Source organism: Halichoeres trimaculatus, unplaced genomic scaffold (genome assembly GCF_033239565.1).
Source record: "Halichoeres trimaculatus isolate MK-OKI-2021-1 unplaced genomic scaffold, fHalTri1.1 fHalTri1_scaffold_4, whole genome shotgun sequence".
Lineage (NCBI taxonomy): Eukaryota > Metazoa > Chordata > Actinopteri > Labriformes > Labridae > Halichoeres > Halichoeres trimaculatus.
This window is the reverse complement of record NW_027437182.1, coordinates 21,185,536-21,209,698: the sequence shown is the minus strand read 5'-3', so window position 1 is coordinate 21,209,698 and position 24,163 is coordinate 21,185,536. Positions and strand designations below refer to the sequence as shown.

General features: G+C 41.2%; 2 protein-coding genes across 5 annotated transcripts in view; one reads left to right on the top strand and one right to left on the bottom strand.

Annotated features, from left to right (window-relative positions):
- Positions 1–4,255, top strand: part of kdr (kinase insert domain receptor (a type III receptor tyrosine kinase)) — a 29,761-nt gene extending 25,506 nt beyond the window's left edge. For 3 of the 4 annotated variants that reach the window (XM_074668590.1, XM_074668589.1, XM_074668588.1), the window contains exons 27-30: positions 1,001–1,152; positions 1,242–1,326; positions 1,995–2,080; positions 2,168–4,255. In XM_074668590.1, coding sequence (XP_074524691.1) covers positions 1,001–1,152; positions 1,242–1,326; positions 1,995–2,080; positions 2,168–2,384 — 540 coding nt within the window. In that variant the 3' untranslated portion in view covers positions 2,385–4,255. The remainder of the gene's footprint in view (positions 1–1,000; positions 1,153–1,241; positions 1,327–1,994; positions 2,081–2,167) is intronic. The other variant, XM_074668591.1, reaches the window with a different exon arrangement.
- exoc1 (exocyst complex component 1) overlaps positions 1–24,163 on the bottom strand; it is a 272,742-nt gene that overhangs the window by 135,617 nt on the left and 112,962 nt on the right. The gene's annotated exons all lie outside the window — the stretch shown is intronic.

The window sequence follows — 24,163 nt, the reverse complement described above, 5'->3', positions numbered from 1 at the left end:
AGTATCAATGTAGTTGTTCTTGAGATGAAACAGTCTTCGAGAGACAATGCTGAAGATCATTGTCCCTTCCACACTCTGTAGTGAGATTGTCTGAAACTGGTTGATGTTTTTTGAGTCCTCCTCCTAGGAAATCCCTCCGCACACCTCCATTGGTCGGCCACTGTCCCCCTTCTCCAGATCACCTTCAGGATCTTCCACAGGTGCCAGAGAAGCTGCGGGGCAGTGCCTGTAGACAAGGCATGGTTCACCACTGGGGCCTGGGAAAGAGGCTGAGCGGTCTGCCTTGATGACCTGTTCAACCTCCTTCAGACTCAGCTTCATCATCTTGAGCTCTGCAGTCGGTGGGGCAGGGCTGATGAGCACTTTGTTGGGTGCTAGGTCCTGTCCTTTTAGTGGGTCACTCATAGTGTTTTGGAGGAAGCAATTCACTTCTTTTCCCGAGCACTCAAGCTGGCCACTGCGCTTGTCCCCAAGCAGCTGTTTTGCAAGACGGAAGGGATTGGCAATGAAGGCCGCTCACTTCCTGGCTTTCTCTCTTCTCTGCCTTCTTTGCCACTCTGCTCTGTGGAGGGTTTTCAGGACAAATAATCCTTTACAATACGTTTCAAATAAGGGCACAATCTCAGAATCCTTTGGGAAGGCTTATCAAGCCCCTAAATCTGGCATGAAATGATCTAGTTTGTGGTCACCCTAAGACATTCTAACAAAACAATGCTACTAAAATGAGCTATTCTGCAACAAAAGAGTGTACTTTCTGCTTTGTTGTGAGCATAGTATGATGCTTCCTAATTTGCTGCCAATAATAGCTTGAAGTTCAGATGGAGTTCTTTTCATGTCATTTCTAAAGTTTAGTTTTGTAACTTGTACTTGAAAATAATAAGAGTACTTTTTTAGCCACTAAATCAATCTTTTTGGTCACTTCTAAGTTTTCCCTGTATATTTGGATGGTTAGCCCCATCAGTATTTGAGTTTAGCATTTCATCAGTTTGTTACTCTACAGGACGGGAAGGACTACATTCCTCTGACAGCTGGAGGAGAGGTAGAAGGACCCTCACTGATCTCTGACCCCACAAGGTCCTACAGCAGACCTCAGAGCGGGGAAATCCTGGAGGCTCAGCTCCACTATGACAGCCCGTCATCTCTGGGGTTAGTGTGAGTGATGTTCCAGCTCACATTTTCAGCTCTCAAAGTTAAAACAGTCGCTGATGAATGTGGTCTGATTACGTGTCTCCTCTGTGCAGACTGCCTCAGCAGAGTGAGCGGTGCAGCCGGCCACTCAGTGTGAAAACATTTGAAGACATCCCTGTGGCCATCAGCAGCGTCATGGTGAGTCTCTGTCACTCTTAACATTTAACTCAAATACTAATGAAAGATGCCAAATTCCAACCATAAAGCCTGTACAATGGTAAAAAAAATAGAGTTTGTTTAAAATGTATGAATAACTTAATTAAAGAAAGTTATTTTGCATATAGAAGTATCATCGGTTTATAGTTTCAGCCACTTCTTTGAGATGGTGGACTGTTAAACTGACAAAAAAAAAAAAACATTATTAAAATCAGAATCATTCAAACCATCTATGATTAATAGATGATATGATAAAAGTTTTTCCACTGATTAATTCTATGATGATTTCTATGATTTTTACAGCTGTTATTATTACCTAAAAGACTTTCTGACTAGAAAAATCACCAAAAGATATCAAGATAATGACGTAACTTAACTAGATTAAAGCTTCTGTAGGGAACTTTTTGTGGTGCAAAAGTCCCCGTCTGACGCCTACCCCTTGTTGTGATATTTAGGCATTAAAAATTACAATACAGATATTTTCTCTCTTATTGCTAATGTTCATGTTTGCTTTTATAGGTCAGAAAGAGGACTTACTGTTAATCTGTGTCATAATCAGATAAAAACTATTGACAGGAGCTTTAAAGATATTAGAACTAGAGCCATAGTTGCAGCCGCCAGTGTTAATTTGAGCTGTATTCCTGCTGCAGGAGGGCCACACAGACAGTGGGATGGGCTTCTTATCAGAGGAGGTGAAGGGTTTGAACCAACAGCTGTCAACCACGCCAAACTTCAGGTAAGTCCTCTGCTGCTGAGGACCTCAGAGTACCACGATTAAAGCCTGATCTAAAATAAAGTTCCTCCTCTCGTTGTGTCTCTTCAGTCAGCTGCTGCGCTGTAAGAGTAAAGAGTCTCTGGCCTCAGAGTCCTCCAATCAGACCAGTGGGTACCAGTCTGGGTACCACTCAGATGACACAGACACCCCGATCTACGCCAACGAGGAAGTGATCATGAAGCACAACATGCTGAAGAAACCTCCACTGACAAAGGTCCCCGATAAATTCAATGTGGAGATTCGCTACAGCACGCCACCTGTCTGACCAACAGCAAAAGTCATCTCACTGTACAGTATGTTTATTACACTTTAGGAACAATGACTACACAGGTGATAGAGCTCAGTTCACTGAAGTGTTGTTTTTACAAGGTTTGAATTAAAGTTATTACAGTTTTTTTTTATCATTTGCTCTGTTTTACATGGTTTGAAGTCAAATTGACAAAAAGGTGGCAAAGTTTTGGGAAGTTCTCACGCTGATTGTTTCAGCCTGCCACAGAAACAGTCTGAAAGGCTGCAGCAGCACAATACAATACAATATAATAAAATAAAGTACAATACAATAGAGTGTACTTGATTGATGCCCTCTAGTGTTGGGTTAGCATGGCTAGCTTGTCCATCTTATTGGAGATAGATTTACATTCCCCTTGAGTCGTCTCTTCTTGGCTCTCACCGCAGCACCAGCACATCTTCTTCGCCTCCTTCTCCTTAGCTCATGGGAAAAATCAGGCCTGGCACCAGTTAGCATTGACATGCTACAGGCTTGTTATGGCCCAAAATGTAACGACTTGAAATGTAATAAAAAAAAATGTAATGAAACCCAAAATGTAAATGGGACAAGGAAGAGAGCGCTGCTGCAACAGGCAGCCACTCAGGTGGTGCTTAACAACCAAGAACAGTTCACATTTGTTAAGAGGCAATGTTCCTAACTAATGCTACATTTGCATAGTTTTGTGAATGAAACAAACTGAAGCTTCTGACAACATACAACAATATACAAGAAATAAAAGTCGTCAAACTTGTCAGATTGCTATTATACATACCTTGCCTCCAAAATACATCACTAGTCCAAATTGTTGGTGCCCCAGCAGTTTTTTGGCCTCACTTGTTAAAGTGGGAAAAGCTAGAGCCAGGTCATCCTTATCAATACAACGGTCAGATAACCTAAACAATAATTCCCTTTATATACTTTTGGGACTCTTTGCCTAAAGGATGAAGTCCCAGCCATTGAAGCCTGTTTCAAATGCTGTGTCCCAAATCACGCACTTCTGCACTGACACTTGCTATTTTGAGTGCATAAGTGCATTAACACTGACAGTAAGGAAAAATACAGCCCACTTTGGTTTCTTAGTTGGCGCATTTAAAACATTTAGAAAGTTCAGTGTGGAACGCTGGACAGTTCTCACACTCAATGATTACTATATTGGCTACGGAGAGAAAGGGGAAGGAACGAATCAAAAGATGGTTGATGGATATAATCAGTGAAAAGAGGAACACCCGTGAAAGGTTGTGAAATGCAATTGCAGTTTCTGGTAAGTGCGAAAACTGCAGTGTTTCATTTAGGACAACACCACCCTGTAAGATTTCATGCACTGTTCTGGAAAGTCCAGGATGTACACATTGCACTTCGTGTAAATGCGATAACGAAAGTACAGGATTTGGGACGCAGCAAAAACTTCTTGTTGGTGTAACAGAGCTGTTCCTCAAATGTTTTGTACCTGATGTCATGGAGACACGTCACCATGTAAAAACAGAGCTGAGGTTAAATAAGCAGACGGAATGCCTCTTTAATAAGTCACCTCAGGAGAATGTAGGTCGTATGATCATGTGTGAGAGCAGCTCTCTGTGGAGGAACGCTATCATGTTTACACAGCGAGCAAAGGGTCTGGGCAGCCGAGACACAAGGACACGCCTACTTCCTGAGGCACAACCACCCACTTCCTGTATTGCAGGAAGTGGCAAGTGGAATTTTTAGACGATTGACCAGCAAATGTTTTCTTTCTTTGTCTTTTTATTTTCTCTCCTGTTGGGGGATTATATGCTGACTAATATGGCGGCTCCTTCTGTGTTTGTAGTCTTGTTTGTACAGTTCTGTTATGCATACACAAGACAGTATTTTATTAAAGTGTATTACTTAACCTGACATCAATGTAATTAGTTTTATAAAATAAAATTACTCACAGATGACGTTTTTTTGCTTTGAGAGGAAATTTTTTGTTCACCTCAAACTTGTTAGTCCATGATGTGTTTCCTTCTGTCATTCACCGCTCACATCCTGTCTCACTGTCTTACAGAGAGAAAACAATATGTTCTCACCCTTGGCCACTGTGTGTGTGTGTGTGTGTGTGTGTGTGTGTGTGTGTGTGTGTGTGTGTGTGTGTGTGTGTGTGTGTGTGTGTGTGTGTGTGTGTGTGTGTGTGTGTGTGAGTGTGTGTATTCCATATTAACAATGCCCCTCCAGCCTTGGGTATTTTCTTAGTTGTATTCAGCTCACAATGCCTGTTTTTGCACCTCCAAGGCCACAAAAACAACAAAAAGATGGATGGTAAAACCGTTTTAATAACAGCTTTACGAGCTGCTGTGAAATTCAAAAACAACCCTTATTTGTAAAGTGCCAAATGAAAACAAAAGTAATTTTAGGTCCAAGAGGGAATCTGTTGTGATGGAAAGAAAAAAATGCTGAAGTTAGTTAATTAACACCCATATGTTGATGCCTATTTTTTTTTGCAGAGAAGTTAAACATGCTTACAGCTTGGCACAAGCTGGTGTGTTTTGGTCAACACCTATTTGGTCTGATTGTGCTCTGTCACAGCACCATTTCAGATAGGTTTCAAGTCATAGTTTCAACTCACACTGGGTCTGCTCTGTTGCGTACTGGTTGCGACCCTGCTCCGGCAGGTCAGATTCAGATGCATTCGATAAGCAAGAATCCTAATTTTGCTGGATGCCTAAGCTGGGACGCGTTGAATCACAAAGATTAGATTGAGCGGGATAGGAAGTTGTGCGCGGAAACTACCTAAAAACACCTAGTGACTTTCAAAATTTAACAAACCATGTCAAAACCACAGCCCAAATGCATGTCTAGTTATTAGTGACAAAAACAAATAAATTTGTTACGATAAACAATGTCTTAAAACATTACTTTCAAAGTCTCCAGAAACCAACATCCATGTTTTATACAATCTTTGCCCAGGACTTTTTTTTTTTTTTTTTTTTTTTACAGTTGTTCATCCTCTAGCAGGATTGAAACATTAGTATGTGTTGATATTTACAATATTTGTGGTTTGAAATCTGCAACATGGGCAGACTTTAGATTCCTGGAGCATGACATCAGAGAAAATTATCCTGTTGTATAAGAACACAGTTTGAGTCAGAATGGCAGAGTAAGGATCCTTTCCCCAAACATTCAACCGTCTACAAGCACTGAAAGATTCAGTTTGGCTATTCTTTTAATTTTTATTTATTTATTTATCTATTTATTTTTAACTTTAAGTTCTTCATGACACTTTTATAGAGTTGATCTGTTTTAAGAAAATGCAAAAGCAAAGGTGCAATTAATTATTTCTGTGATTGCTGCTGCCTTAGGCCTGAAGTTAGACGTGCAGGTTGTTGGGGCAGATCATTGTGAGTCACTTGTTGTGGTGCATGAAAACACATCGTATTGTGTCTACAATCAGGAACAACAAACACGGCTAATTATAGGATACTAGAGGAAAGGCCTTGCAGCCTCTGAGGAGATGTTTCCACGGCACTCTGGGAAATATATTTAGAAAATCCCCCCCTTAACTGGGAGAGGAGGCGAGGACTGTTTAACCCTTTCATGTTGGCGAACACATGACTCTGGATTATCATGTTAATGAGCAAGGTGTGGAGCTCCATTTGATTCACATAAAAGTATTTTTTTTATCTAAGTGGTTCTATAAGATATAAAATTGTGGAAGGATTAAAAGATGCTGCAAGCACTGCACCAACAACCCCCCTTTTTTCCAACTCAGTGATTTTTCACCTCTTCTTTTTGACTACATCAGGTATTAGAAATTAAGTGGTGTCCAAAATTTGAACACTTGGCAAGATCTGTTTTTGTTGGACTGATTGTTAAAATGTCCATAAAATGAATGAGATATCTACAAAGTCAACATTACGCTCCCCTGACAGAGAATAGAGCCATCGTAAGGAGATTTAGGAACACTAAGAATGATGAAATCAACCCCATCCAGCAAACTACATTCAAAATAAGCAACATGGGTGTTGGTTCAATCAGCATGAGTAAAACATGTACCTTTTCTATTTTTTTATTCATTCCAGTGTTTAAACATGATTAGATCATGTTGTTTTAGCATGATGTGCAAAATTGTTAAAACTGCAAGATTGCTTTATGTAAACTCAACCTAATCGGTTTAGGTATGAATCCCATCTGCAACACCTCTCCAGAGCAGGAGGTGGCAGTAATGTGCAATAGGCCCTATTCGTCAGGGGGCAGAGCTAGAGGATAAACGGGTTAACATTGACATCATCTTGGAAGATGCAAGTTCCCGATGAGCTGCGGAAGAATTACAATTGTTGCCAGAGGTACATCTGGACATTACTTAGTAAACTTTGCATAATTGGTAAAAACTAATCAGGTCATTTTTGTTGTGACAGCTCATTGGAACTATGAGTGAGGAGGGAACGCAGTGCATTATGCAGGATTTGAAAATAGTCAATGAGTCAATGTCATGGATGTCTGTTGGTAGGGAGTTACAGAGACAGGCAGCAAAGCAACTGAAGGCTCTGGTCCCCATGGTGGTCAAGTGGGCTGGGGGGGATGTTAAGGCTGAGGAAGGATGAAGATCTGAGAGTACTGGGAGCAGGCAGATGATGGGAAGCCAGTGCAATTGTTGCTGAACGGGTTGATGTGGTGCAAAGAGGAAGTTTGGGTGATAATCTAGGCAGCAGTGTTCTGTACAGTCTTGAAGTTTACAGAGGGACTTGAGAGGGAGACCAGATAGAAACAAGTTGCAAAAGTCCAGACAGGAGGTATGAGATAACATTAATGTGAAAGTTCTCAGGAAATATACTGACACTATGCCCTATGTGCTGCTGTAATTACTCCAAAACTGGAAAAACTAAATATTGAAGTTAAAAAGTAGATAAAACCAGTAGGACTCCGAGTAACCATCTGCATGTTTCATGATCATGTTGTGGAGGCAAAAATGGTCAAGACTCCACTTAAATACAAATTGTAGAGATTCATTTCAACAAGCCTTGTGATTTTCTGCAAAAAATAACTGAATAAGGAATTCAGAGTCTAGTTTTGACACAACTCTTCTCTGAACCATGAATGTGGATCTGGTGATCTGTCTATTTCAAATCCTTGATTAGGTTTCCAAACATTTACTCCAACACAAACTAAACATAAGGTAGATACACTCAAATCAAAAATTTAAACTCCCACCCAGTTATAACTTATTAGAACATTTGTTCCTCACACTTGGCTCCCCTTACTGTTGCCCTGTGATCAGCAAACAGTAACTGCTAAAAGGACTGTTTGTGTGAAGACAAATCTGAGCAGCAGTGCCCTCTTCTGTACTGCCTGGGTACTTACAGTTTGTCACAAACTTGACCACCATTGATCCATAGAGCCCACAGAAATGTCGGATGGCAAGTTAATATGGAGGTATGATTTATGAGACTGTTATATAACAGACTGCTGCTTGTGTGTTTGTGTTACAGACGCACTCTCTGGAAGTTTCTGGATCAAAGAAACAAAACATACTCTGCTGCAGGAACTCTAATTTCCTCAGAAATGGACAAACAGAGATCTGCACGGGCAGGAAATACCTTGGCATCCACAAACAGCCTTAATATAACTCTCTCTCTCACACACACACACACACACACACACACACACACACACACACACACACACACACACACACACACACACACACACACACACACACACACACACACACACAGAGCCAACAAAGATAACACTGCCACTTATTTTGTCTGTCCTTACTGACTTATTGAACCAATGGGTTTCTAAGGGTGCTGAGCCACAGTATGCCATAAAGAGTACAAAAAAGTGTTTGTGCAAGATTTACATGTAGAGACCTAAGCAAAGATATCGTCTGTTTGTTTGTTCTCATATTACTACGCTCACACAGTGAAAGGCATGCAACAGAAAAAAGGATCTGTTTTGGTTGGAGGAAAGTTACAGTATTAAGAAATGAAAACTAAGAAACAACCATACAAAGTAACGCAGATGCAACAAATAAGGGCTTGTGGTGTTGCAAAGTTCAAAGAGTAAACATGACTAAAAGACGACATCTAAACAGAAGTGACCTGTGCGCCTTGTGCCCAGAGACAGTAAGGAAAAAGGTCCTTGATAGACTTTGATCCTTGATGGACTGCAGTTTTTGCCTGACTGACTGCAGCACCTCTGCAAAGGCTTCATTCCTCATGAGAGATGGTTGCAGCTTGAAACTAAGTTAGCTCATTTTATATTGAATGCAGTTTTCCAATAATCTGCGAGACACTGTGAGGAGTTCAAGAGGCCATTGAAAACAGACCAACTAAGCAGCTTCAAGTAGAAAGGTTGAGGATCAGTTCCAGGACTTTGGATGGGCCTTTTTCATCACTGGACTTCAAGATAAGATAAAACACAAGAAAGGGGAGAATGGGGTTGGTTGTCTCACGGGTTGGTTGTTACACTGGTTATATCTTGCCACCAGGGGGCGCTGTCTCTCAAATTGTGGTAATTTTCAGAACTCAGATCAGAGCTCATCCACAGTCTTCTCAGGAGTAAGAGCTGAACTTGAGGTGAGAGGATTTTTTATGTTCATGTTAAATATTCTGCTCCTCAGTATTTTTCCTCTTGGGTTTAATACAATGAGTTTATAATAAAGCAGCCCCTGATACGAGACAGCGGCTGTTTTCCAAACCCCCAACTACATACTACATGTGAATGTAGTATATAGTAAGCACTACATACTACCTACTGCTTTTGCTTGTAGTATGTAGTATGACTGTTCTGCTGGGTCTGTTTTGTAGTTTACCACTTAGGTTTCCAGTCTAGGTAGGTGGAGCTACAGATGATGTTGGTTTTTTTTTTGCCTTTAATATAAATATACACAAGCAATCGGCAGATCTTGGCATTTAGTTATTTTGTTAATCATATCAAAAAGATTCATCATTCCTGATTTATAACGTTAGTTACACCAAAAGTTATATTGTTTACTGAAAATAAATCTAAAAGGGATTTTTTTTTACAGCTGATGTAAAAACACTTCTTTATAATACATGTATGGTTTAAAAAGTGAATCAGTGATATATATGGGCTAATGAATTTGTAGAAGTAAACACCTCTTTTATGACTGTAAGTGACAAGATTTACGGGTGTTTCTTCGCATCACTTCACTTCTATCTCATGGACAGGCTAACGTTAGTGTTGTGTTGCGTTGTAACTATAATACTGATAAATTCCAGTAGATGGTGGTAATTCATCAAAACCTGCCATCCACATTGACATACAGCGTTAACAGTATGCCAGGTATACTGGTCCGTTGCAAACTGAGAAATTTTCCTGGTTTAGTAGGACATCCGGGGATTTTTAGTATACTGCAGATTTTGCAAATTTTCTCATACTACCTACTACATACTGAATTTCAACCAAAATAGTAGGCACTGCTAGTGTAGTAGGCGGTTTGAAAAAAAAGCCACAGCTCTAGATGTGCTGTAAATCAATCCAGTCTTGGTCGACCTGACCTGGAAGCTAAGAAGTAGCAATTTGAAATAACCTCTTACCAAAAGTAAGATAGCTGATAATCTCATTTTAAAGTGTGGATTACGATCAGGCATATATCTAGAAGGGAGACTTTTTCAAGATCACTTTCAAACTCCTCACAGCCTCTTTAATCATGAATAGTGGAAGAAAAAAAAGGTCTTCAGCTCCTCTTTCCACATTTAAATTCATATATGGTCAACTCCCACCACTGAGGGGCAGCAGCGCTCTAGACTCCCCATCTTTAAAAATGAGGTCTGAGGAGGAGCAACCCGTAGCTGCAGGATCCTCTGTCCATGGAGGACACCACCTGATTTCTTCACCTAGAGACCTGATGCAGTCTGACATGCGGTATGTGAGAGGAAACAGGGCGAGGTAATTGAGCTTCTTCTTAACAGGAGGCACGCCTTGCTCTTTCCACTCGTCTGTCTAATCGCATCAGAAAAGATAAGCTGAAATCCAAGACGCATGTAGATACAAACACACATACGCACACACACCTCAGCATGGAGGTGATAGATTGGCTTGTTAAACTGTCAGATTAAAACAGGCGTTTCAGTCACAGATAACAGATTCTGATTTCCTCAAACCAGCTGCTGTCATCATTCTGTCAGCTCAGAGACCTTTAATACAGAAAGAACCAACCATTACTGAGGCTCACTTTCACTTTTAATATACCCTATAACATGTACAAATCACACACACACACACACACACACACACACACACACACACACAGATTTGTTAGAGACGCTTGTTTCCCGACAGGCCTGTTGCAGTCTTATCTCATTTTCTGTCACTTGCCCGCAGCTTTTAAAGGCTGCTTATATCACCTGTCACTCACCTGCTGTCACTCTGATTGACTTCAGTGATACAACAAAATCTCTGCAGCACATCAGCTCTTGTGGCATTTTGTGTTCAGAGGCAGGAAGAGAGGAGGTGAAGTCTCCCAGCAAATGAGCTCCTGATGTTTGTTGAAAAGAAATTTAGGATTTTGGTCAAATGAAACTTTACAAACCGAAGTTTCAGAGAAAGTTTTTGTCAGTCGAGTCAGTTATAAAAAAAAATCCCCTTTGTAGAGTGTGTGCTGATAGAGAAGCACTTTTTAGACTAAGACAGTTGTTTTTTCCCCACAAATAAACCAGGATGTAAACATGTTTATTTTTGAAAAACTGTGTTTTGTAACACTTGAGCAAAGGCTTCATATTTTAAAGGGAGGATCTGCAGGATTTTCGTTAAAAAAAAAAGAAAACAAGTTAAACTTTTTATTTAAACTTCTGGGCTTCTATATGTGTGTCAGTATCTGTGTCATCCTCAACAGTCTCCTCAGCCTGTATGTTGATGTTTTGGTTGTGTCGGGAGGTTTTTGGGCAGTAGTACGTGTGGTTACTTCTGCCAATCACAGAGCTTCTAAATGCGCAAATGACTTTGCGGGTTGATGGTCACAAGAGGAAGAAGCTATTCAGAGCAGCTATGATATTGGATGTGTCATGGAGGAAGAAAAACAACCAAAGTGGAACAGAACGCCAAACAGATAAAGCTTTTTCCTAAATGAGAGTGACGCTTGGCTCGGCTTCCACATGCTTTTGGGCAATTGGAGAGCAGCAAGGGACGAAGAGCGACGCAAGTTGTCTTTATGCTAACCAGGTATGTGTCAAATACCCATGTTTAGCTTGTGCTAACATGCCAAGCCAGGTATACGGCAGGTATAATGGTAATTCCGGCAGACCCTACCTTTAAGACAAGAGGATGCTGCTTTATTTGGGCCCAGATTTTTTTCAAGTGATGCAGTTGACCTATGGCTAAGTCCCACCCACAAACAAGATGAGCCAATCACAGTGCGGATAGCCTTCCAATACACTCAGACATTCTCTGCCCATACATCCATTGAAATGCATTAGAGAAGTCTGTTTTATGAGATTTTTCCTGAGATTTTAAGTTTAGGTAAATGCAACTCCTACACAAGGTAACCTGAGATGCTGGGTGATGGGATTTAATTTTTTACCCTTTCACAAGCCACAGCTTAACCGAAGAAGTCTCTTCTTTGGAAAAAGTTGTGCAGTAGACCACAACGTCAACTCAACATGAATGAAATGAACAAGGATGTTTACATCTGTTTTAAAGTAAGCCGACATTGTCTTTGAAGCAGTGTGTCGTGACTTTGCTGTAAATAAATATGGTTATCCTAAACACTAAAACTGCCACAGCAGTCTTATGGACTGTTTGGAATTCTGTCTAGCATTAGCTCAAGTTAGCCTACTGTTAGCTTCTAGCGGCTTTGTCAATCATTTCACTTTGTTGGGAGTTGATTGTTAGCTGTTGTTCAAAAGGCTCTAGTTAAACTAACGTTAGCTTCAGGAGGATAGCTTCATTAACTGATCTGTAATAGCTGAGATAACAAAGGTTGGCAAATGTTACGCTAAATGATTGAGTGTAAACACTGTAGCACCAAACTAACAGAGACACTGTCTTAGTAAAGATGGTTAAAAAAACACGCTTACATCTTTCTCATGACCAGTCCTTTATCTCCTCTAAGATGGTGATGGCAATCAGATGTGGTTTATGGTGTTTGATAATGTTGGGATCTGAAGCTTTTTATTGACCCTCTGAACAAAATAAGGGTTAATACATCCCTCGATAGCATAGTTAGGACCTTTTTGGTGACTTCTAGATGATATGCGGTCCTTTTTGTCTCCAAAAGTCACCAACTGCATCCTGTGAGGTGTCACCTACTGTGCCACCTGCCATAGCGCCTGTCACTGAATGTTCATTGTTTGTCAGAGTGAGTGTAGGAGGTGTGGCTTAACCATATGTCAAAAGACACATAGAGCCATAGATCCTGTAAAATTGGTTCAAACGAAGCTTTGGTAAAACTGTAGATCAGTGTGCATGTCTAACTGAAACACTCTATTCTTTATTTGGTCCGGAAAAGTTGGAAACCTTGGTGACAGCAGGGAGAGTAACCCTGAAATGTTTGGATATGAGTTCAATGGGATGAAATCAATCAGTGGATTAGTTGAACAATCAGCCACTGCAGCTCTGTTTGAGTCGGGATAAACTTAAAAGCATGAACGGAGCAACAGCGGATTGATATGTGTTGTGCAGTTCGGATTAAGCAGATGATTTACTGCAGCTCTCTGAAGCCTGTGGCTGACTGGGTGTTTTATTTTGTTCTCAGCGGGTCGTGTCTGGAAGTGAACTGAGGTCTGGCAGGAGCAGGAGGTGATATGTTGGAGCCTCCGGGCACAGACTGTTAGCAGTGTTCCTATCAGCCTGACAGTCTGTCCCGTCAGCCACCTGCAGGACATGCTGCTGGGACGCAGACAGATCCTAAAGCGCACGCGTGTGTGTGTGTGTGTGTGTGTGTGTGTGTGTGTGTGTGTGTGTGTGTGTGTGTGTGTGTGTGTGTGTGTGTGTGTGTGCGTGTGTGTGTGTGTGTGCGTGTGTGGGTCTGATGCCTGGCAGGAAAGTTTTTTCTGATTCTGTTGTTTGAACACGCTCTGGGGCTGGAACATTTGGAGTTGCCTGATGGATGAGGCTTTGTGGTTTGTAATTGGCCTGACAGGTGTAATTAACACCTGATAATTGTGCACACATCAGCCCTTAAAAAACAGAACCACATTGGCTTATTTGTTCATTCAGAGTGTTTTATTCAACACAATCATGATTAAACATGCACAGATCAAAGCACATGACACTGAGAGTTCTGAGAGGCAGCAGCAGTCTTGTGATTAAAATGCTGACAGAGTGTTTTATTTGAACTTCAAGTGTGGTTAAGTTGAGTTTGTTGGGTCTGTCATCAACTGTATGTTAAAAAAAAAAAAGGACGACACACCATCTCTTGGTTCAAAATTGAGTGAAAGCAGCACGCGTCACTGTAAATGATCATCACTTATGCAGCCAGAGCATAGAGCATCTTGGTAGTTACAGAGATAAATATAGACCCCAGTTCCTGCAGGTACAAAGATGATAGATAGATAGATAGATAGATAGATAGATAGATAGATAGATAGATAGATAGATAGATAGATAGATAGATAGATAGATAGATAGATAGATAGATAGATAGATAGATCAGTATTGAATCATCTGGTGTAATACTGTCTTCTGGAGTTGTAAGTCTGGGTGAATGATTCTCCATTCTGGGAGCACAGTTGATGCTGTTAGGAAACCAGACAGACTATTGGCTGAAATACACCAGATGTGTGTCGGAAATGGCTGAAACTTAACTTTTTCTTAGCCCACATTCACCAAGAAATCCAATCTGACTCCACTGTTTCAGCTTTTTCCTTTTTACCCTTTACCAACATTTTATCTGTGAACATCCCATTCCTTTGTACAGGGTGATCCAGTGCCACACTGGGACTGAAAAACAGCCCGGGACTTTGACTCAGCCCGGCCCACAACAACGGGACTCTCGATGTTCATGTTGGACATTAAAACCACAAACCTGTTGAGTCCTGGTTTGGCTCTGCCCATTATGTCTGTTTATCATCATAGTCAAGCTTAATACAATAGACAGACACAATCGTTTTATTTCGAAAGTCACCAGGTGTTTTTAGGTAGTTTTTGGTCATGACTTTCTCTCCTGCTCGATCAGTCCTTAAATCAAATTCATGCATCACAGCTCCATGTCCATCAAAAATGGGACAGATGCTACTCACTAGACTCATTTGGTGTGCTGTTAGTGTCTGTCAGCAGAGTGAGCTTGTATCTGTTCCCTGCTTAAGACCTTTTTTTTTTGCACTAATAGTTGCTTTGTGTGATGTTTAACACAAACTGAAAGACTATTTATCTAGCTTCATGAACTGTTTTTGAGCTGATGTGTGGGAACTGCAGAATTTTTCTAACCCAAAATTTGTGACTAGCAAACACCTCTACCAGTCAAATTTAATTTGAGAGGTTGTACATGATTACAACACACCCGTCTGTATTATGCTTGCTGTTATTTCCCACACTCTTAAAAACACGTGGCATTCAGGTGTTTCTGCTGGATCATTACTTGATCTCTCCCTCATTATTCCCCATGTGTTCTCATGCTGTGATGAAGTGCTCGCACCACAGACTGGGAGTCAGTGCCGTGCTCTGGCAGTAAACACAGCGGTGAATAATGTGTGCTCAGGCTTAAGGCTGTTTACCTTTGACCAGAGAGTCCACACGGTGCGACAGTCTATTTGTTTTAGTCATGAGATGTTGGACACAACACTTGACCTCAGACTTATCAGATCTGAAGAGTTACTGACAGGAAGAAGGGGATACCTTTACTAAGGACTTTAACAGGATCCAACACGACCTACATGTTGGGGGTTCTCTCTCTGAGAATTTCAAGAAACAGGCCTGAGATCCGGCTGATGGTGAGGTCATGTGAGCTGTAAGATTGAGATACAGTTAACAGCTAAAAGTATTGTTCATTTTTCAGGCTTTATACTGACCCTCTGGTAGCTTTACATCATTTATAGCATAAAAAATTCCTATCCATCGCTCATGGGTTATTCAGAAAATTCTTTTTCAGCTTCTGTCCAAAACACTGTTTTAGCTACAGGGGATGGGTGTCGAAAAATCGTCAGCATTTATGCCTAACGATTCCCACATTGATCCTTCACACCTTATCAATCAATCAATCAATCAATCACGTTTATTTATATAGCACATTAAAACCAAAATTGACCAAAGTGCTGCACAGTCTTAGACCACAATCAAATCAAAAAGCAAGTTTTAAAAAAATAAAAAATGTGTTATGACAACTATTCTGCCCTGGCTATCTAATGTCGCAGCCACACCAAACGCGAACATGCAAATTTATTCACGCAAATCGCCTGTCACGTGCCGCGTGAATGCCCGAGTCTCGACGCTGGACTATTTTGACAAGCTGAGGGGCGAACACGCGTTAGCGCATTCCTGCGCATGCAGAGTAGAGAGCTCGTTCATTTAAAGACCGAAAGCCCAAAAGAGCATCTGAAAACAATGAGCTGTGGTTTCAAAAGCATGACAGGAGAGTGTGTGAAAGATTTGGAGATCACAATCAATGCCTGCCCCGAACCTCCGACCCCCCAAACCTCCAACCCATATTCCCGTCTGACTCAGTGATGACCTGTGCAGGCAAATCCAGCTGGGAACGAATGTTTTCAGAACTTACATTCAAAGCCTGTCTCCTCAGAGACTTTCACCCAAGCCTGCTCCTTTTTTTCTGGTCTCTGTAGAGTACACACGTCGTATCATATAACTCTGGATGATGACACACCGCACATATTGTTTTCTCCTCCATCCTCCGGCGGAGTTGGAGCCGGAGCAGGCGGCGGTTGCCCCCCAACGTCATCAAATCAATGACGTCGTGGGGGAATGTCACTGCTGATTGGCGGCCACGGCAAGCCTTCACGCGAAATTGCATCAAAAGTTCAAAATTTTGAACTCGAGCGAATTCATGTCTACCACGCCGCGCCAAACGCGCCGCCCGAGGCGAATCGGCGTCAAAACGAGTCTTTGCATTGACTTTGTATGTAATCGTACCGCAAATTCGCGTTTGGTGTGGCCGTGCCAAACGCGAATTTGAAGCACCAGATTCGTCTGCAGTCTGGCTCTGTTCCGTTGTTTGTTGACCACTCTAGTTCACTCAAACTGGCTGAGTGTTCAGTCCAGCTAGCCACATGACTGACAGACAGCTGGAGTCAGGAGACCAAGAAGTTCCCGCTCCTCACTCCATTGATGAGTCTCTCATCACTCATGTCGAACTGCAAAACCTCAAACCTCAAACCTGTTGACCCCTGGTCTGGCTCTGCTCATCGTCTCGGTTCGTCATCGTAGTCAAGTTAAATGCAAAATTTACATGAGTTGATGAAGAAACTGGTTATGAATTTGATAAATAACATTAATAAAGCTGTGGGCAGACCTTGGTGTTTGAGGCCCAACTCCTCTAACTTGACGTGAACCAGTTAGGAGATTTTAATGTGATGACCTTGTCGTTTCAGCAAGTCTCATTAAGATCTTGGAGGGACCTTGTTCTGTTTTGACCAGGCTAAAGTCAGATTCTGGGATTTCTACATCATATGACTTTGCAGCTTCTTAAAAACTCTTGATGACAGATCATCTTTTATTTAGCTACTGTCATGTTGAGGTAAGCGAGACTTGAGGTTTTCAGAAGACAGTAAAAACAACATGGATGAGGGGAGGATTCTTATACAGGCAGGAAAAAATGCTGATTCAGTAAATTCATGATCACGTGACTCCAGCTGTCCAATGGGGAATGAGAAATCAAACTAATATTTAGCAGTTTCTCCAATACAAAGATGAGTTGATCCTTCACCTGTATTTTAATATAGCTCAGTCATAACAAGACTCCTTATTACACAGACATGTCTCTAACAGAGCAGTCAGATACTAAAAACAGTGATAAATCTGTCTCACACCAGCAGGAAATGAACTGCTCCGCCCTCCCTGCCATCCATCATGTGTATGTCAGGTTGACAGCTTAAGTCTGCAGTCCTTCACAGGGTTAAGGACCCTGAACGCCTCACAGCAACTCTTTTTAGAGTGGAGAAGAAAAAGGGCACAGCATGCTTGTAATTCCAAAGCAATGGAGAACAATTAATCTGATGACTGATTTAGGAGCAGGTGTGTAATAACTCACTCAGCTTTCCAGACGTGTGTAAACACACGGTTGAACTGAGGTAATTTAACTGACAGAGATCCAAACCTTTTAACCACTGGAAATGAAAATAACTCAGTGTGGCTCAGTAGTGCTGTAAACACATAGTTTTACTGATTTGGAAATGTTTCAATGCAAATTCAGATTAAAATCAGAAATACAGGCAAAAGGTTAACCTCATGTTCACGAATGAAGTCATTAAGTTATGTGCAATTTTCAAAATGTTAAGGAAGTAGCAGTTTCTAGGTTTACTAACGTGGGTTAAGGTGATGGCCAATCATCATTTAGGTCTTCTGTTCAGATACCATGGGACTGAGTATGAAATGATATACATATAGTACAACAAATAAGCATAAATGTTGAGGCATTGGCGACAGACATTCTGACCTGCATAGAATTCACAATGTCTAGAAGCGTATTGGTGAAGTATTGCAGAACAGCATGGTCACGGCAACGTGAAAATATCTTTCAGTCTTTATTCATTTCAAGAAGCATTTCCAAAACATAAGAAGGTCAGCATTGAATTGTTTTTCATTTTGGAAAAAAAGAAAAAAATGTTTCTCATTTTTCTGCCAGATAGTTTGTATAAAGGCACATTTATGCCCAATGTTAAATTCAGATCCGGATGCAGACAGAGCCTTTTGTGGTGTATCATTGAATCAGGGCTCCATTGATGATGTTTGTTATTGGTAAAGATCTAATTTTTCATTCTTCTGTGTACTTGGGTTCATCTCACAAAGCAAGTTTAATGAAAACTCAGAATCTATTTACTCTGAAACGAGGGAAACTCTGGGTTTTTGGTTTCATAAGGGGAGGTTAATCAAACCTGAGAAATTGGGAAAACTCAGGCTTGTTTCACAAAGAGGTGTAACTAAAACTCTGTTTGTTACTCTGGCAACTGAGTCTCTGGATCTAACCCGGTCTGTAGCAGGTTTTTCCCAATGAACTTTGAACTTTTCCTCTGTCTTTGCCCTGTGTCAGAGCCACACGCCATTTCATTTCCTTATTCCATTAATTAACAAGTAAGTTGTGGCGTAGCCTTGTTTGGCAATCTGAAAAAAAAAACAGAGTCAGTAGTTCATCAGCACAGTAGGTGTTACCAACAGTCAAACGGCCGCTTGGTATTTACTTTATGATGTAAAGCATTTTAAGAATTAGGTACCTCCATGAGATTATGCTGAGCTGCTTGAACAATGTTTTTATATTTCGTCCTTAGCTGCTGCCAAGTGCACTTCACCCCAGCAGGATTGCATCTAAATTGAATAAATTTAACTATCATTGAATTGGGGCTCCATTGATGATGGCTTTTTATGGTTGGGCTGCACACGCTTACCTCCAGGTGAAACTACTCCGAGTTGATTGAACTGACTCAAATCAGCTGTTCTGAAACCAGAATCACAAAGCAGATCAACTCAGAGTCCAGAATAAGACTCAGAGGTCATAGAAACTGCTTTGTGAAACGAACTCCTGATGGTTTTGTTATATCCTAAGTATTGTATTGAAGTATAGTACATTTTCTCACGAAAAGGGTGTACAAACGAGCCTGAACACTATGTGAGCAAACTTTTTTGAAGTATTGAGATCTACTTAAGGTCAGTGAAACTGTGATGGTTGTTTTTAAACCAGTAATGTAGCCCTGGTGTAGCTGTGCTGGTGTTTACCCCTCTGGGCTGTCAGAACCACAACTGTAACTGATGAACCCCCATGAGAATAACCAACTATTGAGAAAACAGACTCTTTTGATGTGTTTCTAAATAATTCTGACAGGGCTGATACAACCACAGGCCCAGATTTTTATCAGTTTTAGCCAGCTTTTCAGTAAAGGATGACAGGAAAATAGTAAAACATTAAATACCCTGGGTGTTGTTTATAAAGCGGTTTGAGCCCGCAGTGTTCTTGTTGATTGCAGTGTTTTTGCAGACAACCCAACAAACTCAGGTCACATAGAGGAATTTTTATCTCATCAATCTCTGCATCTTATAAACCCACTGACCTGTGTGTTAATGTCTGCTTAGATACGCCTGAGCTGCACTGGGTGGCAACTTTGATACTGCTCTCCACTTTTCAGCGGTGATATGAAACTCAAGATAATAAGAAGAGTCCCTGCTGGTTCACATTTCTGCTCAGTCGTCTGTTTCTGCTGCTCCTTCGTGGTTTACTGCAGCAGTTAGAGGAGCGTGACCTTATCGGTTCACACCAGTTACAAAACAGTCCTCAGAACACAACGTTCCCCTTCTTGTTCTCTTCTATGACAGGGATTATTGAGTTTGGGCAACAGGACTATCAGATACTTATTTGGGAGCAGATTTGGCTTGGTTGGTAGAGCAGGCACCTCATAAGCTAAGGTCCTCATTGCACTGGTCTTAGGATTGATTCCAACATCTGGCATGGTTTGGCAATTTCCTCTTCTGTTGCTCCAAACATCCTGTCCATGTCAGCTGGGCTTTCAAAATGAAGGTAAAAAAGCCCAAATTAAATCTAAAGGAAAGACAGAACTCGAAATACTTCATTTATCCTGGGGGTAACTCAGCCATTACAGTTCCTCTTGTACACAATATTAGATATAGAAAAGAATAGAACATAATGAACTTTATTTATCCCCGGAGGGAAATTCAGAGTCACCGCAGCAACACAAAGCATAACAGAGTATATAGTGCAAAACAATTCAAGAATTGAGGGATTATCAGTCCACAGCATCACAAAGATGTGCATGCATCGTGACACAGACGCAGTGTTTAGCTCCATTCATTCAGATGAGTTAGTGTTTTTTAAAACCCTAAATTCAACCTGTTATCAGCATAAATGTGTAAGGTTGTTCTGTGGTCAGTTTTTAGAAATGATACTATACAATAAAGGCAACAGCTAATAAGTTTCGACAATCACAGAGCAACTAGTTTCAGCCAGCTTAGCAACCATGCTAACTTGTGACTCTCAGCTGACAGTATCAGTGATCAGTGGCGGAGAGTCAGACAGCTGCCAACCTGCTGACTGGCAAAAAAATTGTATGACCTCATTACACTTATTCTTGCTTCTTTGCGCTGGCTGCCCATTTATTTTAGAGTTCATTTTAAAGTTCATTTCAAAGTTTTGATTGTTTTTAAGTGCTTGAATGGTCTGGCTCCACCTTATTTATCTGACCTGTTAAAGCCTCATATGACTACCACAGCACTTGGGTCATCAAACCAGTTGCTCCTGGCAGTGTCTCAGACAAGGCTCTCCACTCGTGGGGACAGAGCCTTCGCGGTGGTGGCACCAAAGCTGTGGAACAGCTTACCTATCCAGGTTAGAGCTGCACAGTCAACTGAGCACTTTAAAACACTTCTAAAAACCCATCTTTATTTTTTAGCCCCATCTAATCTTGGCTTTGATTTCTTATCTTTGTGTCTTTTATTCCTTATATTTTATTTCTTATCCTCCCTTTTTACTCCTCTATTGTTTTATTATGATTTCATTTTTGATTTTATGCATATTTAATGTTTAGCTCATTTTTTTCTAACTGTTTTTATTTCATGACCGTTTTATTGTCATTACTGTGTTTTTACTTTAAAGTGTATCAGAGATTTTATTTTTTGTACCCCTGCACAGCACTTTGGTCAACTGAGGTTGTTTTTAAACATGCTCTCCAAATAAACTTTGACTTGACTTGAGAGTCACCAGTTAACAGGGTCACACTTTACACTGACACACCAGCGACATCTGCGGGGAAGTAATTAACTCTGGACGTAATTTTCTGGTTCTTTTATTATGAAGCAGGTCTCAGACTCAGCAGTATGTGCTTCTTTTGGTTTTGGATGGGTTTCTTGGTCATTGACACACGTTTACATCATGGTCTGTCACAGTCTGTTAAGTGTCCCCGGATAATGCGGTCATGAGCATTGAGTGACAGCTGTGTGTTTAAATTGCTCTCTGGGTACACGCTGGGTTTTGCTGCAAAAGTTGTCTGTCCACCTAACAACTTGCTGATCTTTTCTGTCCACTCACTGCTATTTCACAAACCTGGGAGCCATTTACCATCCGTGATGATATAAGTGATGATATTTAGTTTAGAAATGTGCTTGGTTGTTAACTCCTCCACGTCATTTAACGAACCATTATACTCCGCAGTGCTTCTGCACCCAAGTTGCGCACACATCCGGTGTTGTTGATAGACAAATAATCCCTTTATATATCAATAGAATAACACAATAAGTGTCAACTTGAAGAAGAATGTCCATCAGAGCAGAGAGCTTGGCCAAATTCTCCAGTCAGCCTCCACCTCCACAGGGCCCAGGCCTTTTTCACTTGTCTGTTTAGCCTCACTCTCCTGTATCTTTTCCACTCACAGCAGGTGAGAGTGGCGTTTATGACCAGCTCTGTTCGTAATGTCTGTGACTGACTCTGGTATTCCTTCCATTTCCCGCTCGTCTATCTCATCAGAGATAGATGTTACATTCCCCATGACGATGGATGGAAGGACAGGTCCATGTCATCTCTTCTTAGCCTTCACTGTAGCCCCAGCACACTGTCTTCATCTCCATGTCCTCATCTCATAGAGATCAACAGCCCCAGTACTGGTAAGCACCAACATGCTACAGGCTGCTAACAGGTGAAATCTAAAGTGTAAACAACTCAGTAATGGTTACGTGTAGGATCTACAGGACACATACAGGACCAAAAATGGTAAAAAACACCACTGCAAACGCAACCAGTTTTTGTCAGAAATGACAGGCCACAAAGAACCAAAATTATCAGAAAAAAAGATGAAAAAACAACACCAGAAGAGAGAGCTGCTGCAACATAAAAACCATCTCCAGTTTCTTCCCCTGCAGAATACAGACCATCTGTCTAAGCTTAGAGGAACAAATTCAGTCATTTTACGAACCCTAATTCTTTCAACAACATCAAAACAGGGAACAGATGCTGGAATTACATGAAGTATAAAAACATAAAATGACATACCTGTGTCTGAATTGTGTCAAACAAACACCATAACCACGAGAACAACAATAAAACTTAACTGTTTTGCACTTTCCTTCCAGAGGAAGGGGGACGATAATTCTGCTATAAAGTGAAAATAACAGAAGCAGGAACAGATGCATAAAGAGCAATAAAACAGAGCGATCCAGTCATACACAAATTAAACAGGCTTAAAGTAGCATCAGCAGGCATTTGTTGGGGACAAAATGTGGCCTTGATCAGTCTCTAACACCTTTGAACATATCAGGATGTGTCTCATTTAATGTTCATAAGTTTCATGTAGAGTTGGTGATGTCAGTGTGTGGGCATACTCCTCCTTTCCTCTAGGTGGCACTCTGACTGTAACTAAACCTTATCTAGAATCTGTCCAGACAGGGCATCGCTTGTGTGTGTGTGTGTGTGTGTGTGTGTGTGTGTGTGTGTGTGTGTGTGTGTGTGTGTGTGTGTGTGTGTGTGTGTGTGTGTGTGTGTGTGGCGGGCAGGGGTGGGGTGGGGCGGGGGGTCGGTGGTTCTTCTAGTAAATATTGGCCAGTTAAGATTTTCCTGTGGATGTGTTGCATAGTGGAGCCATGACGACTCAAGTGGACACTGAGTACAAAGCTGGAGGAAGAGACAGGTCTGAATGAGCTGCTTCATGGGTGAGTGAGGACAAACTAGAGGACCTTGCAGTATACTGACTCCACACCTTACATGGATAATTAAAATAATGTAGTTCTCAAGTGCAGGACTCGCACCCAAGTATAACATGAGCCCTGATTTTCAGAACTTGTGAGTAGGCTTGGGCTTGAGCACCAATGATCTTCTTGTATTTAGACCTGAGCAATGATTACATTTGGACCAAGACTCATTGACTGACAATTAGTGTTTTAATGCCACGTTTCATACAAGGTTCTCATTTTGTATTCAGTTCAGAGTAAGAACTGACCAGTGTCTTTGTATGCATTCATGTTTATATGCCACCTATTACACTTTCAGTTATGCTGTTAGGATGAAGAGACACGATGTATCTGGCATGTTGCCTTGAAAAATTTCAGTTACTGCAGAACCGCACATCGAGGTTCTGTTTAGGACTGGGTGATACAATCCCTTGGTGCCATGTGTAAGATGGGACAGTAAGTTAGGGGTGGCAGAGCCCCCGACATTTGGATGTTGGGGCTCACCTGTGTGTTACATCCTGTTTTACATCTCAAAAAACATTGTGCAATGACTAAAACTCAGATTTAACTGACCTATTTCCAGAATGAACCCAGAAGAGTGACAGAGATGCTAAAGTAACTTGGACTGTTGAACACGTTAATGGGGATGTTAGCAACAAAAATGACTCAACCACTGAACCCAGGAAGTTTGGTTGGTCATTTCTGGTTAATAGTAGCTGGGCTGCAGGTTAGTTACCCTACTGCAGTAGGACAGGTGAGTGTGTTCTCACATTGACAGAACTGAGATATTCTTTTCAGCACTGAAATGCAGCACTGAAATTTCATTTGCACCACTCCTAAATGCTGCCACCATCAGACATATGATATAGAACCCCGCTTGACCGAGGACTTTGTAAAAGATCGTTCAACCTCTTTGGAATAACTAGTCTAAACAACACAAAATAGTCATCATCTGTTTTGATCTTTTTATATCTGTTGTGTAGTTGAATGTGTTTTTGAGTGTGTTTTAATTTGTATGTGGAGCCGTG